Genomic DNA, 13,006 nt, shown 5'->3' with positions numbered 1-13,006 from the left:
AGAGCAGACCTGGCCGGGTGACTGTCAGCTGCTCTTATCATTGTTGTTATTATTATTGTTGAGGATGCTGAAGCTTCCAAAACCATCTCCAAACACCGCGTGTAAGTGGACAAGCCTTCATGTAAGTCCAGAAGCTGTGCTCTTAAGCATAGCACCAAACCTTCATCAAGTTTTTGATTTCTCTGCTCCTCAGTTTCCTCATCTGTGAAATGGGGCTAGTTAATGGTATCAACTGCATAGGAGTGTTGTGAGAATTAGATGAGACCATGCGTAGGAAGCACGTAGGATTCAGGCTGGGGCGGTGCTCAAAAATAGTAAATAACATCACTATTACTTTTTCTAAGGAAAGCTGCTTGATCTCTGGAGCCTTGTCCCAAAGTCTCTCTCACTCCATTTCCACCCCTGACCCCTGCCCCTGGGGCCTCACTTCTCTAGAGCCAGTGACCCCAGGGCAGTAGGAGGCATTGGGGAGGGCATGTTAGCTCCATCCCCCCAATACACAGCCCACACCCCACCTCTTCTGTCCTGTGAACAGGGGACTGAGCTGACGGCAGCTGCTCTGGGACAGCCTGTGAAGGGAGATAGGGGACTTAAAGATAATTAAGATGATTAGCCCCCCAGAGCTGGGCCTGTGGTGTCTCATCACCAGATGCAAATGCAAGTTCAGGGCTCCTGGAAGGCTTCTGGCAGAATGCCCGCCCGCCCCTCAACCCTGATGAACCCGAACCAAGCCTTATCCAAGGCCCACCCTCTCTGCAGCCCACAGCTGGAGTGCGGGCTGGGGTGGAAGGAGAAGGCTGCTCTCCTTGTACCACAGAAGAGGGTACAAGGAAGAAGGGTCTCCTGTCTTTACAAGGAGGCGGAGACGCTATTGTGAGGAGGGGAGTGGGGGGAGCAGTTCAAAAAAAAATTGTTCTTCCCTCTCAGTTAAAAGAAGGATAATTGGAGCAAGTGGAAGGCGGCGGCTCTGTCATTTAGCATGCAGCATACCCAGGAAATCTCGCTGGGTAATCAGGAGGAGAGGACGAGAAAGAGCAATCAGACCCCTATTCAGGCTCATTTAGTGACAGCCCCCGCTGGCTGGCTGGCTGGCTGGGCCGGGGGAGAGCGGGGCTGGTCCTAATGCCTGAATGCTGGGTGGGAAATCGAGTCCTCCCTGCTTCTGGGCTTGTCTCCACCCCAAGGGGAAGGATTCTGAAAAGGACCTAGACTGGCCTCTTGATGACTCACCACTGCCCACTCCGATCCTCGGCCATAGGGGTTGACTGAGATTAGGAACAAAGCCACATTACTATTCAGGCAGCAGGGGCAAGGGCGAGGGGAAGAGACGGTGATATTTTTATACTAGTGCCCCAAACTCCTCCTAAACATGGGAGGAGCCATGGCAATCACTGGGACCTTCGCTATAGCATCGGATGTCTCTGGCTCTTGGTAAAACTTCGGAGGTAAGCACCTCTTCTTGGAATACCTTTCCATCTTAGTTCTGGCTTTGAGAAATGGGAGAAGAAACGGAACGTTCGCCATAAAAAAGAAAACTAATTAAAATTCACTTTCGGGAAGGCACACCGAGGCCACACGGTGGTACTGAGCCATCCATCAACCAACCTGAGTAGGATGTCAGCTTCAGACGGCGGGAGGGATGCGGGATGGATGGGAGGCTCGTGGAGCCCACACCACCATGTGCTTGTCCTCAGACTCTGGCCCCTATTACCTGCACCCACAGCTGTACCTCACTGGGGGATCCCCACCCCTGAAAACTTAACAACTGAGACTCAAAACAAGCTGCTTTTGCCCTGGGCACCTGCCTAAGTTAGCAGGAAAAGATAGCAGACAAAGAACCGATTTTTCTTTTTGCCGACTCAACAGGACCTCATGTCACCTCACTGAAATTAACCTAAAAACACGGGTGTACAAATGATCTTTGACACAGGTAGACCCATGGATTAAGATCTGATCATTAAGATCTGATCATAGAGATCAACCTGTGGAAACTTCCCCACCTTTCCTTGGCCCCACCCCACCTGCAGCAGGCTGGTTTCAGGCTAAATGAACCCTTCAGGGAAGCTGGTACTGAAATGGAGACACTTTGGCAGTGAACCAGTTCGTCATGGCTATAAGATTGTTGAGAAATTCAATACCTGCACGTTCACAATTGAGAATGTTTTAAAAAGAATCAAGCTAAACTCATGTCAAGGTAATGACAAGCCCCCAATAACCAACGAGAGGGCTGCTGTCTGGAGGCTGCTGGGGGCACCTGTTTATTGTCCAGTGAGCTTCAGAGATGCCCCAAAACAGGACTGGGCTAAACAGAAAAAGCCAGATGAATATGTCCCATGCAGCAGGATTATATTCCAAACCAGATATGCATAATTTTAAAGTTATTTTGAGGCAAGATTAAAAGTCATCTTGAACAAATCTGAAGTTGAAAACCCAAACATTTGATTTATAAACATAACAACCTAGAAGAAGAAGAAAAAAAGTCCAGGACCACCCCCCTCTCTCTCCATCATGTGCCAGAATGTTCAATGTGACCATTAGCTGGTTTGGGAGTCTTGGGATGAAGTTTCCCCAAGTAGGTTGTGTGGGGTTCAGTCTGCAGCCAAAGTCTTTTGCCACAAGAAACAGAAGATAACTGTGTCCATAACTTGTCCCCCACAAACCCAACTCTCCCACAGCAACTATCTCCAGGGTCTTGTGGGTCTTACCTAGAAAAGATACCCAATGGGAGGTCAAAATCGCCCAAAGCAAATAGAAGAGATGGGCCCAGCAGTGAGTTCTTCCTGGGGTGCAGGATGGAGACATTTCCAAGCCACTGAGGCATGGAAAGCCAGACAGGCCAAGCAAACATCAATACCGCCAGCATGCTAGAAGCTAATGGACCGCAGAGAGCGCCTCCAACAGGCCCCGACCACATCCATCTGAAGCTGCAGGAGCCCTCCCAGCTCTTCCTGCCCTTGAACTGCTAAAGCATGAAGCCCTCACACAATCAAACAGCACGGCCCATCCTGCAAAGCGGGATGATCAGAGGCTTGGCACACAGCACCCACTGCTGGGACCAAGTCCCCGGGGGTTTCAGTTCTGTGACATTTGCAATTTAAAGTGGGTGAGAGATGAGGCCAGAGAGGCACCCTCACTGCCCGCTTTACACTGTCTTTAGGAAAACGGGCAGGTATTTGTTTAGGCTGTTTGTCTTGTTTTATGCAGATCGGCTTGACACTCAGCAGCTGCTGTGGGTGTTTTTTTTTTTCCCCTTCATATTTTACAGGTGAGTCTTCCCCCTGCTTACTCTAAAAATTAACTGTGTGGAGAGAACGGATATTTTCTAAAAGCCTGAGATGCATCTTTGTGATTGATTAGACATAATGACAATTACCAGGAGCAACAGGCTTCAAGTCACCAACAGTAAATGCTGGTACCTCCCCCAACATCCACCCTCACCTCAGCCATTGCACTGCTCCAGACCAACCAAGTGTTAGTAGTTAGTGGAGTGCAGTTAATACTAAGTCTGTTTACTGTATTATGTACCGTGAGAATAATGAAATATGCCGCGTTTGCCTTCTACAGATAGAGGCATCAGTCCATAGCCACGAGATGGTCTGAACCCTATAGAAAAAAAAACCATCATTAAAATATATATATTGTATTTAGCTATTAAAAAGTTGACTGCTTATCATCTACTCTGAAGAAACTCCTCTGGAGACCTCAAACAAACATACACACACACCCAAACCAAAAAAATAAATAAATAAATAAGAGAGAGAAAAAATTGTATACATATACAGTATAGAGATTTCTTCCTGCAGAAAAGTGCTGATCCAAACCTGCCCAGAGGAAATGAGTTCTTTTTAAACACAAAAAATGCAATCAGGGATAATCAGCAAGTTAACAACACACTTGCAAACACTCTGGTCCCTAGAAAGGAAGAATGCCAGCTCCCAATGCCAGTTCTGAGAACAGAACAGATCCTTTGGGCGAAGGAGAAAACAAGTGTTCATGTCAGCCTTCAGGAAGAACTTTCTCCAAAGCCCAGAAGCTCTGGAACAGCGGTCAGCTCCAGGGGGACCTGCTTGTGGTAAGTGCTTCAGTAACCACTGTCCCCAGATGACTCTGTGGGTTGGGGCTGCCTCTACCCCTCTGCCCCATCCCTCCTCCAGTGGACTCAGTGAGGAATAACAGAGGTCAGAAAAGGACTTCTTGCATGTCTTGCATCTCCCTCTCTGGCAACCCACCCACAAGAAGGGAGGTGTGATGGCAGGCCCAGAAGAGGAAAGAAGCACTCTTGCAATAGCCCATACTTGACCTACAAGGAGGCTCCCAAGAAGATCCCCAGAGTGTCCTGGTCTCCAGCATGTATCACCTGTGAAATAAACTTTGTTTTGATTTAAAGAAATGTTTTAATACCTGCTAGTAGATAACATTCATATCAACCACAGCTTTAGGAGTTGGGTGGTTTCAGGGAAAGTGTAAGGAACGTCTGCAGACACTATTTTTAATTACAAATCCCAAGGCAGTAGGGTAGCACGTGAATGAAGGGATTGTGGGAGTCTGCACTAAGACACTCACCTGGCCCCACCTACCTGACCTCCCTTGACCTGTTGGTTCCCAACTTTTGCTGCACAATGAAATCACCTGGGGGTCTTAGTACGAGGAGGCGAGAAGTCCCCCCCAAAAATGCCCTGTCTACCCATCAGACACCTTCCAGAAGACTGTGGGAGGAGGGGCACAGCTGAAGGGCTGGGTTGACAGCAAGGCCGGGTGTGGACCCACAGTCTATCAACCCTCATTCTTCTTTGCACCGGCATTCCTTATGTTAGGGACGATAAGGAGAAAGTGATGCGGAATGTCCCATGTATTCACAAGGGCCCAATTCTCAAGGGATCAAGAGGGCCATAGACAGCCACTTTGCCCCTTTCCATCTGACATCTGGCCTTGTACTGACCCTTCGAAGCTTCACCGCGGTGGAAAGAGCTGAGCTGGGGCTCAGATCCTATACTCTATCCAGCCTTTTGAGCAAAGCCAAACATCTGTCTAAGGAAGGAGCCCATGGTTGAGTAGTCAGGATTCTCTCTTGCTGAGATCTGATGGATTTTTTCCATTGAGAGAAAGCCAAGGATTTCTACCACACCCTCGGGGAAAGAGACCCAATTATCTAACAGGCAGCTAAAGAGGCGGGTCAATGATAGAACTGGTTTCCCTCCAGGCGATCTTGATCCTTACCCAAGCCGTCAGGGGTGGGCTCGAGCTCAGAGGGGTAGAGAAGAGGACCCTTACCTTCCGAGCACAGCTTGCCGCCATAGCCGGTGGTAGAACAGTCGCAGGTGGGGTGTCCATCCAGGAGAAAGCAGATGCCGCCATTTTCACAGGGACGCTCGCCGCAAGGCCCCTCGGCATCCAACTGGACACCCTGGCTTCCCAGAAGCCGGGGCTCTGAGTTGCCGTACTTGAGATCCGAGATTAATCCCTTGAAGCTGGGCATGGCCTGCACCCCATCAAGGGTCAGAGCAGACGGCCGGATGTCGGCGGGAACGCCGCCCAGGAACAGGTCACTGACCACGTCCATGTAGGGCCGCTGGGGCTGCAGCTCCGCGGACCGGCCCTCCCCGTCGAGCACCAGCACTGTGCGCAGGCGGTCGCGGCTCACCATGACGAAGTGCCAGCTGCTGTCGTTCACCCGCTTGCCAGACAGCACGGCGGTCTCCGCACAGTCCATGCTGAGGCGCAGCTGCACACGGCCGTCCACCAGGGAGAGGCAGAGGAAGTCGCAGACGCCGCCGTCATCTAGGTAGAGGAGCAGCCCCGCGGACACGTTGGTCTTGAACTGAAAGCTGAGGTCGCTGCGCGTGCTGGCATCCCAGCGGAGGTAGCGCGCCCACTGGTTGGGGAGGCCCATGAACTCCAGGCCCAGGCAGAGCCCCAGCAGGGATCCCAGCAGGAGGCTCACCTTCAAGGTGAAGAACACCGAGTGCATGGTGAAGCTCATTCTGGCCAAGCCCCAGGGGCCCGGAGACGGGGAACGGCCCTTGGGGGACAATCCCCCTGCCCCACCTCCTTTGAAGTGGAAGGCAGAGAGGAAGAGGAGATGGCTGGGGGACAGAGAACACACAAGAGGGAGGAGGCACACACACACACACAGAGAAGAGGATGAGGAAGGAGGAAAGAAAACCAGAAAGCCCCTGGTGGGCACCCACAAGCAAGAAATTCAGTAAGAGACAGAGTGGGGGAAGGACGGGGCAGCAATAGAGGAGGTCAGTCAGGCGGGCGGGGGACAGTGAGGGTGCAGAGTGGGGAGCAGAGTGTCCTTCTCCAAGAAAAGATCTCAGCTATCCAATGTGGATCCGGAGGCCTTGATTTGGGCAGGAGAAAAGTACACGGCGGGCTGGCTGGCGGGTGGAAGCCTTCAGCAATGTCCACCTCCCGGCAGCAGACCCCCAAACGGCCCAGCCAGGGAGGCCGGGGAGAGGGCTGGGGTCAGGGGGGCCGTGATGGAAGAGGAGCGAGCAGTCAGGTGAGCCAGGCGCAAGGTAGAAACAGGCTGAGGACCAGCCCTGAAGGCCGACCTCCTAGCAGCCGAGGGCCGAGGGGAGGGGAGTAGCCGGAAGTTGAAAGCTCAGGCAGAGCAGGGCCCGGGGCCAAACGGAAGTGGACTCAGGCTTCATGGTCCACTCGGGGCAGTCCAGCCCGTAACCTGCCTCCCAGGACTCCAGAGAAAAGACCTGCAGGAAGGAGGGGGGGAGAAGGAAAGGAAGATTAGGGCCCCGTGTCAGGAAAATATTGCACCCTATTTCACAAATATTGATGGAGTGCTGACTGCGAGCCCGGCTACTCTGGTGAGTCCCAGAGCGCTTGGTGCTTTAAGCGGCAGGGAGGGCCTGGGGTCTTTCAGAGCCATGTCAGGACCCCAAGCTCAGCTCCTAACAATGCACTCAGGTTTTCCACGTGCAAAAAAGTATCAAACCCGCCAAGCCATATCAGCACATTTTTACAATGTTCATATCACAGGGTCACGTGGCCAAAATTTAATTTTCAGGTACATGCTAACATTTTAGAGAAGGCAATGGCACCCCACTCCAGTACTCTTGCCTGGAAAACCCCATGGACGGAGGAGCCTGGTAGGCTGCAGTCCATGGGGTTGGGAAGAGTTGGACACGACTGAGCGACTTCACTTTCACTTTTCACTTTCATGCATTGGAGAAGGAAATGGCAACCCACTCCAGTGTTCTTGCCTGGAGAATCCCAGGGACAGGGGAGCCTGGTGGGTTGCTGTCTGTGGGGTCGCACAGAGTTGGACACTACTGAAGCGACTTAGCAGCAGCAGCTAACATTTTAGATACTCAAATACACACATGCAGTTTTAACTTGTTTACCTATTAAAAGACATGAACATGATAGTGATTTTTGTTTGTTTGTTTTAGATTTTCTTTCTCACTTTGCCAAGCCAATGTCTGGTGTAGGCAGCCGAAGACAGATCCTCACCTTTACATTTTTGAGGGAATTATTTACAGGAGTCAGTGAAAATAAACTAGGAGGTGAGTAATGAGCAAAAAACACTCATCTCTTAATTAAATGTTGGAGAAAAGGTCTTGGGGCGGGGGGCGGGGTGGGGAGAATGTGCTTTGAACCTTTAAAAAAAAAAAGGCTGAGTATATCCTAGTTCTTCTATATGGAGCTTTGAGAAAATTTCTTAACTTATTTGAGCTTCTATTTTCTCACTCATAAAGTAAAGAAAATAATAGCCTTTTTACAAAGTTGGAGACAGGATTCAATGCAATCATGTATTAGAAGATTCTAGCATGAGGCTATAGCCACAGTAGGTGAACAATGAATGCTACCTCTTTCCTTATTTGTAAGGAAGGATGAGAAGAGGGGATCGCTGGTGTATGTCTGTACGTGTGAGTATGTGTATGTCTGCAAAGGGGACAGTATATTAAAACATACATTTTTAAATTAAAAAAAAAAACAGAATGAACAACAAATGAATAGTTAAGGAATGTCACAGAGCTAGAGCATATCATGCATGTTTTATACTGATTGTAAATGCACCAGCACCCAGTTAAGGGGTGGCCAACTGAAGGCAGACTCTGGTCACAGACCTGAGAGGAAATTTCTCTGTTCACATGAGAGCAATGAGTGTAATTTTTAAAAGTTATGCAACTTGCTGCTTATTAATTGGCATGCTCGATAATTTACCATGGTCGCTGTCAGACCACTGTCTAGTATTTTTATGATGGCTGCATTAGCAAAGCTAGTTATTACTCATGCTTTGAAGAGGAAAACGCTGTTCCTTAAGCAGCAACAAACACCTATTTCCAGTGAACACACAAGCCCACCCAAAAAGAGGCTGATTAAATCCATTATAAGGAAAGCCTCTGTGGTATAAAACGTCCTGTACACACAGTGGTTCCCAGAGTGTGGCATGGGCACCTCCAGGGGCGTGAGGAAGTCTTAACTGGAACATGAGCATAGCATGTGCCAAAACATGCAAGCTTTGCACACGCACAAGCCAAACCAAGTCTTAAAATGCCAGCAATGTTTGGACCTCCCTGGGGCTTCCCTGGTGACTCAACAGGTAAAAGAATCCACCTGCAATGCAGATGCTACAGGAGACATGAGTTCAATCCCTGGGTCGGAACGATCCCCTGGAGGAGGGCGTGGCAGCCCACTCCAGCATTCTTGCCTAGAGAATCCCATGGACAGAGAAGCCTGGCAGGCTACAGTCCAGAGGCTCACAAAGAGGTGTCCATGACTGTAAGTGACTTAGCACGCACGCACGGTGGTACAGTGGATAAGAATCTGCCTGTGGATACAGGAGAGGCAGGTTGGATCCCTGGTCTGGAAAGATTCCACAAGCCCCAGACAACTAAAGCCCGTGCGCCACAAAAGCTGAGCCCACACTCTGGAGCGTGTGAGCTGCAACTACTGAGCCCGTGTGCCCTAGAGCTGCCCCCCGCCGCCCAAAAAAAAAAATCAGCAGTTTTTGAGCTGGTTGATGACACTTTGGTAGCAAAAGAAATCAGCTACGCTAGACTATTTACACCACAGAAATAGGCAAACATCACGAATCAGAATCTGAGAAGATGAGATTTAAGGAAAGCCTTGAAGGAGGATGAGAGAACTAGCTATGTAAATGTCTGTGAAGAAGGTTCCAGAAGGACTAGTGCAAACACTACTGCAACATCCCAGGGGAGAAGAGAGACCCTTGTGCCCAAAGAGGGCTTCTTCTGGTCCTAATATCTGCCATGTGTACATAATTTTTTAATCAAATTTTTTAAAATTAATTTTTTTTAATTGGAGGCTAATTATTTTACAATATTGTAGCGGTTTTTGCCATACATTGACATGAATCAGCCATGGGTGTATATGTGTTCCCCATCCTGAATTTTTTAATCAAATTTTTGAAAAGGGACCACTTTTAGGGAATGTGCTCAAAGGACAGCTGCTCTCCTATCGCTCCCTCCATCATGCATCTGATCTAGAAGAGTGGGGAGCAAGGCAGACGTGATGAGCACAAAGCCCAGGTCTCTCCAACGAAGTATCCCACGCCGGGAAATATCAATGAGCCGAGAACGTAAAGATCACATGGCACGGTGGGAGCCCACGGTGTCTGAGTTCCAGAGGCTTGGGAAAGTGTGTTCTCAGTGACACTACCCCTGGCTGCCACACCTCCTTCTCTACTTCCCCTCCTGCCAGTTTAGACCTAGGAGTCTAGCTCAGGCAAGGCCCAGGCTCAGGTGGCTTCAGTCAGTGGGACCCCCTTAGTGGAAGGCAAGGACATGGAGACGGAGGGCCCGATGACATGGATGAGCAGGCACATGGGAGTCCCTCTAAAAGGATGGCCCCAGAAGCTTTCAGACTGATCTAGATGTCAACCCTCTGGGCCTCAGAAAGTCACTTGTGTGTCTGCAGAAATTAAATGACTTGCTCAGTTCAATCTAACTACTTATTGAGCTCCGATTTATCCAGTCGCTCCTGGATCTAAGCAGAAGAAGACAGGGTTCTTGCCTTAGGGGCGTCACAAAGTAGTGGGGCAAAGTGTACTTTAGAGAAGAAAGCAGAACAATAAAAGAGTCCACGCTACGAAATCTCCCTGGGGGCACAGATTGCTTCACCCTGGTGCTGCCGCAGGACCTTGGCTCCCATGGAGTGGGAGCTTGAGACACATGTGTAGAAAAAATGAACAATAAAAGAAGCTGAAGAGCATCCTTGAGGATCATTTGTGTTTCATGAGGTGACCTCTACACCTCTCTGTTTCATACAATGACAGCAATCCTGCACCTCCAGGCTTCCCTGAATGCCAGGCTCAGATGACCCCTCAGGACAAAGCAGCACATGCCAAGTGATCTGGGTTAACATATGAGTTAGGAAGTAGGCTGCCCAAGACCACTCCCTATGCGGAGGATCATGGGAATTTACCCCGTCTGCTTTGGGGTGGTCACTCAACCCTGTCTGCTGAGCCTCGTCCATCAGACTGACCATTCTCCCCTCCTGCCCAGACCAGCACTGAAGATACTGACAGTCCCCTGCCTGCATCATGGGTAATCAAAAAGGCTAACAGGAAAACCAAGCTTTCTTTCCCCTCCACAGGCGCTGGGCAGAATCTGATTTCAGGACGGGTAGCATCAGAATCAGGTTAACCTAAACTCAGTGCCCTATGGACACCAAAATTCTCTCCTAAAGCTCTTGCATTGCTTTCTTGGACCATGGACATTCCTGTGACCTCTGGGAAATTGTTGCAGTGGCCCATGCTAGAAATGACCTTCCATTTAATATCAAAGCCCTCAAGCCAACTGCCCCAAGCTTTCACCCTTAAGCCTTCTTTAACCCTCTTCTGGGGCTATGCTGCTGCTGCTGCTGCTGCTGCTGCTAAGTCGCTTCAGTCATGTCCGACTCCGTGCGACCCCATGGACGGTAGCCCACCAGGCTCCGCCATCCCTGGGATTCTCCAGGCAAGAACACTGGAGTGGGCCACCATCTCCTTCTCCAATGCATGAAAGTGAAAAGTGAAAGTGAAGTCGCTCAGTTGTGTCCAACTCTTCGAGACCCCATGGACTGCAGCCTACCAGGCTCCTCTGTCCATGGGATTTTCCAGGCAAGAGTACTGGAGTGGGCTGTGCCCCCTCCACCGGTCAGCCAACTGCTCCCCTATCCTGAGCCATAGGAGGGCCCAGACAGCCACAGGGGCAGGGAATTTGCTCCAATGCCTATGTGGAAGGCCCAGGCTGGTGCAGAAGCTCAAAATGCTTGTCTGCTGTCTGAGAACCAAGCAGGAGAGGGAAAGTGAATGACATTATCTAATTGCCAGCTAATCTACATAATTATCGAACGGCATACTTCTTACGTGGGGTTAGCGTCTTTGCAAATGTCTCATGATCCGGCTGCTTGGGAGACAGAAGGGCCCCCACACGACTCCAACACATGGGCTATTTACCACTGGCACAACTCGAAAGATCCGGCTGCCACGTACCCTTCCACTGCCTCCCTATAGTTCCTCTGCTTCCCTGAGACAGATTCAAAGGAAAGTGGGGCCTGTGTTGAGAACCACAGACGGTGGGAAGGCGTGATGAAGGCTGTCCTCAAAGCCTCAGACTGGGCTCATCAGTTCCTCCTCTGGAACCTCCCATCAGCATCCCTCTGAAGTCCTGATGATGGCTCTCTGTTGGTTCTACCCGCCTCCCTTTCACCATAGCCTTTGACCCACTTTGAAGGTAAAATGATTTTCACCGCCAATCTCGGTCCATGTCATTTAGGTGGGGTTCATCCCAACCCCAGATCTTGGGACCCAGTTTAGCCACTTAGGACACTGCAAACTCCTGCCACAGTGATTAGCTTAGGGATGGGTTTGTCACCCAAACTAAGTCAAATTAGAGTTTACACTGGAACTTTTACTGGAATATTGGGAGAAGGACCCTCTTTATTTTTTTAACCTCATGGTCAAACGATTAGAGTGACATCCAGAATTGATGAGAGATAGCACTGTTACTGGAGAAGGCAATGGCATCCCACTCCAGTACTCTTGCCTGGAAAATCCCATGGACAGAGGAGCCTGGTGGGCTGCAGCCCATGAGATCGCTAAGAGTTGGACACGACTAAGCGACTTCACTTTCACTTTTCACTTTCATGCACTGGAGAAGGAAATGGCAACCCACTCCAGTGTTCTTGCCTGGAGAATTCCAGGGACAGGGCAGCCTGGTGGGCTGCCGTCTATGGGGCCGCACAGAGTCGGACACGACTGAAGCGACTTAGCAGCAGCAGCAGCAGCACTGTTACTATTCAAGATAATCTTGTCTAAAAATGAAGACAACAAAGAAGGAGAGTCAAGAGATGGATAGAGATGTATTTCCAGTGATGTTTCTGCACCTAGATGTAGCCAGACCTGAAGCCCAAAGGATCCTGGTTTCATCTCATGAACCAAAACTTTCTTTTTTCTTTTTTGCTTAAGCAATTTGGGGTTGGGTTGTGACTGGGAGTTCTGAATAACACATTCCTAACGCTAGACCTTAAAAATCTATCATGACATATCAAGAGAAGCTTCCATTTCACATGGCCACCCATGCCTGTGAGGAATCCCTGTAACTTGGGAGACGTGTCAGATTTCTCACCCCTACCACCAATGTTCTACACCCACTGTGCCCATGTCCTTGGCAAAGGCAGAGGATGTGGGCATGCTCTATCCGCAGGTGCTTTGAAGGGGGTTGCAGGCTCATTTTTGCACAACGACGTCAGAGATTCACTGTCAACCAAACTACGTCCCTCTTGACACGACACCACTAGGCCAGCCCCTCACACTTGGTACCCTCGATCTTAATTCTACAGCAGAGGCTCTACTGCAGGAAGTGGGGGAGGTGAAGGCATGAATTCTCTCCAAGACATCAAAGTAATTCAGGGTAGTGATGAAGAACATGGGCTTTGGCACCAGACAGAGTTGGATTTAAACTCAGACTGTCATTACCATAGCTATTTAGCCTTGGGCCACTCTCTGAGTCTTTGTTTATTCATCAGAGAGAGAGAG

The 13,006-nt window shown here is 49.8% G+C and overlaps 1 protein-coding gene across 9 annotated transcripts in view; it reads right to left on the bottom strand.

The window, feature by feature from the left end:
- The window catches only part of NRXN3 (neurexin 3), a 1,815,083-nt gene that overhangs the window by 1,731,610 nt on the left and 70,467 nt on the right, over positions 1-13,006 (bottom strand). For all 9 annotated transcript variants that reach the window (XM_059890636.1, XM_059890635.1, XM_059890634.1 and 6 more), the window contains exon 2: positions 5,272-6,713. In XM_059890636.1, the coding sequence (XP_059746619.1) occupies positions 5,272-5,980 (709 nt within the window). In that variant the 5' untranslated portion in view covers positions 5,981-6,713. The remainder of the gene's footprint in view (positions 1-5,271; positions 6,714-13,006) is intronic.

The sequence above is a fragment of the Bos taurus genome, chromosome 10, assembly GCF_002263795.3.
Source record: "Bos taurus isolate L1 Dominette 01449 registration number 42190680 breed Hereford chromosome 10, ARS-UCD2.0, whole genome shotgun sequence".
In the NCBI taxonomy this organism is placed as follows: Eukaryota; Metazoa; Chordata; class Mammalia; order Artiodactyla; family Bovidae; genus Bos; species Bos taurus.
This window is presented reverse-complemented; position numbering and strand designations above follow the sequence as displayed.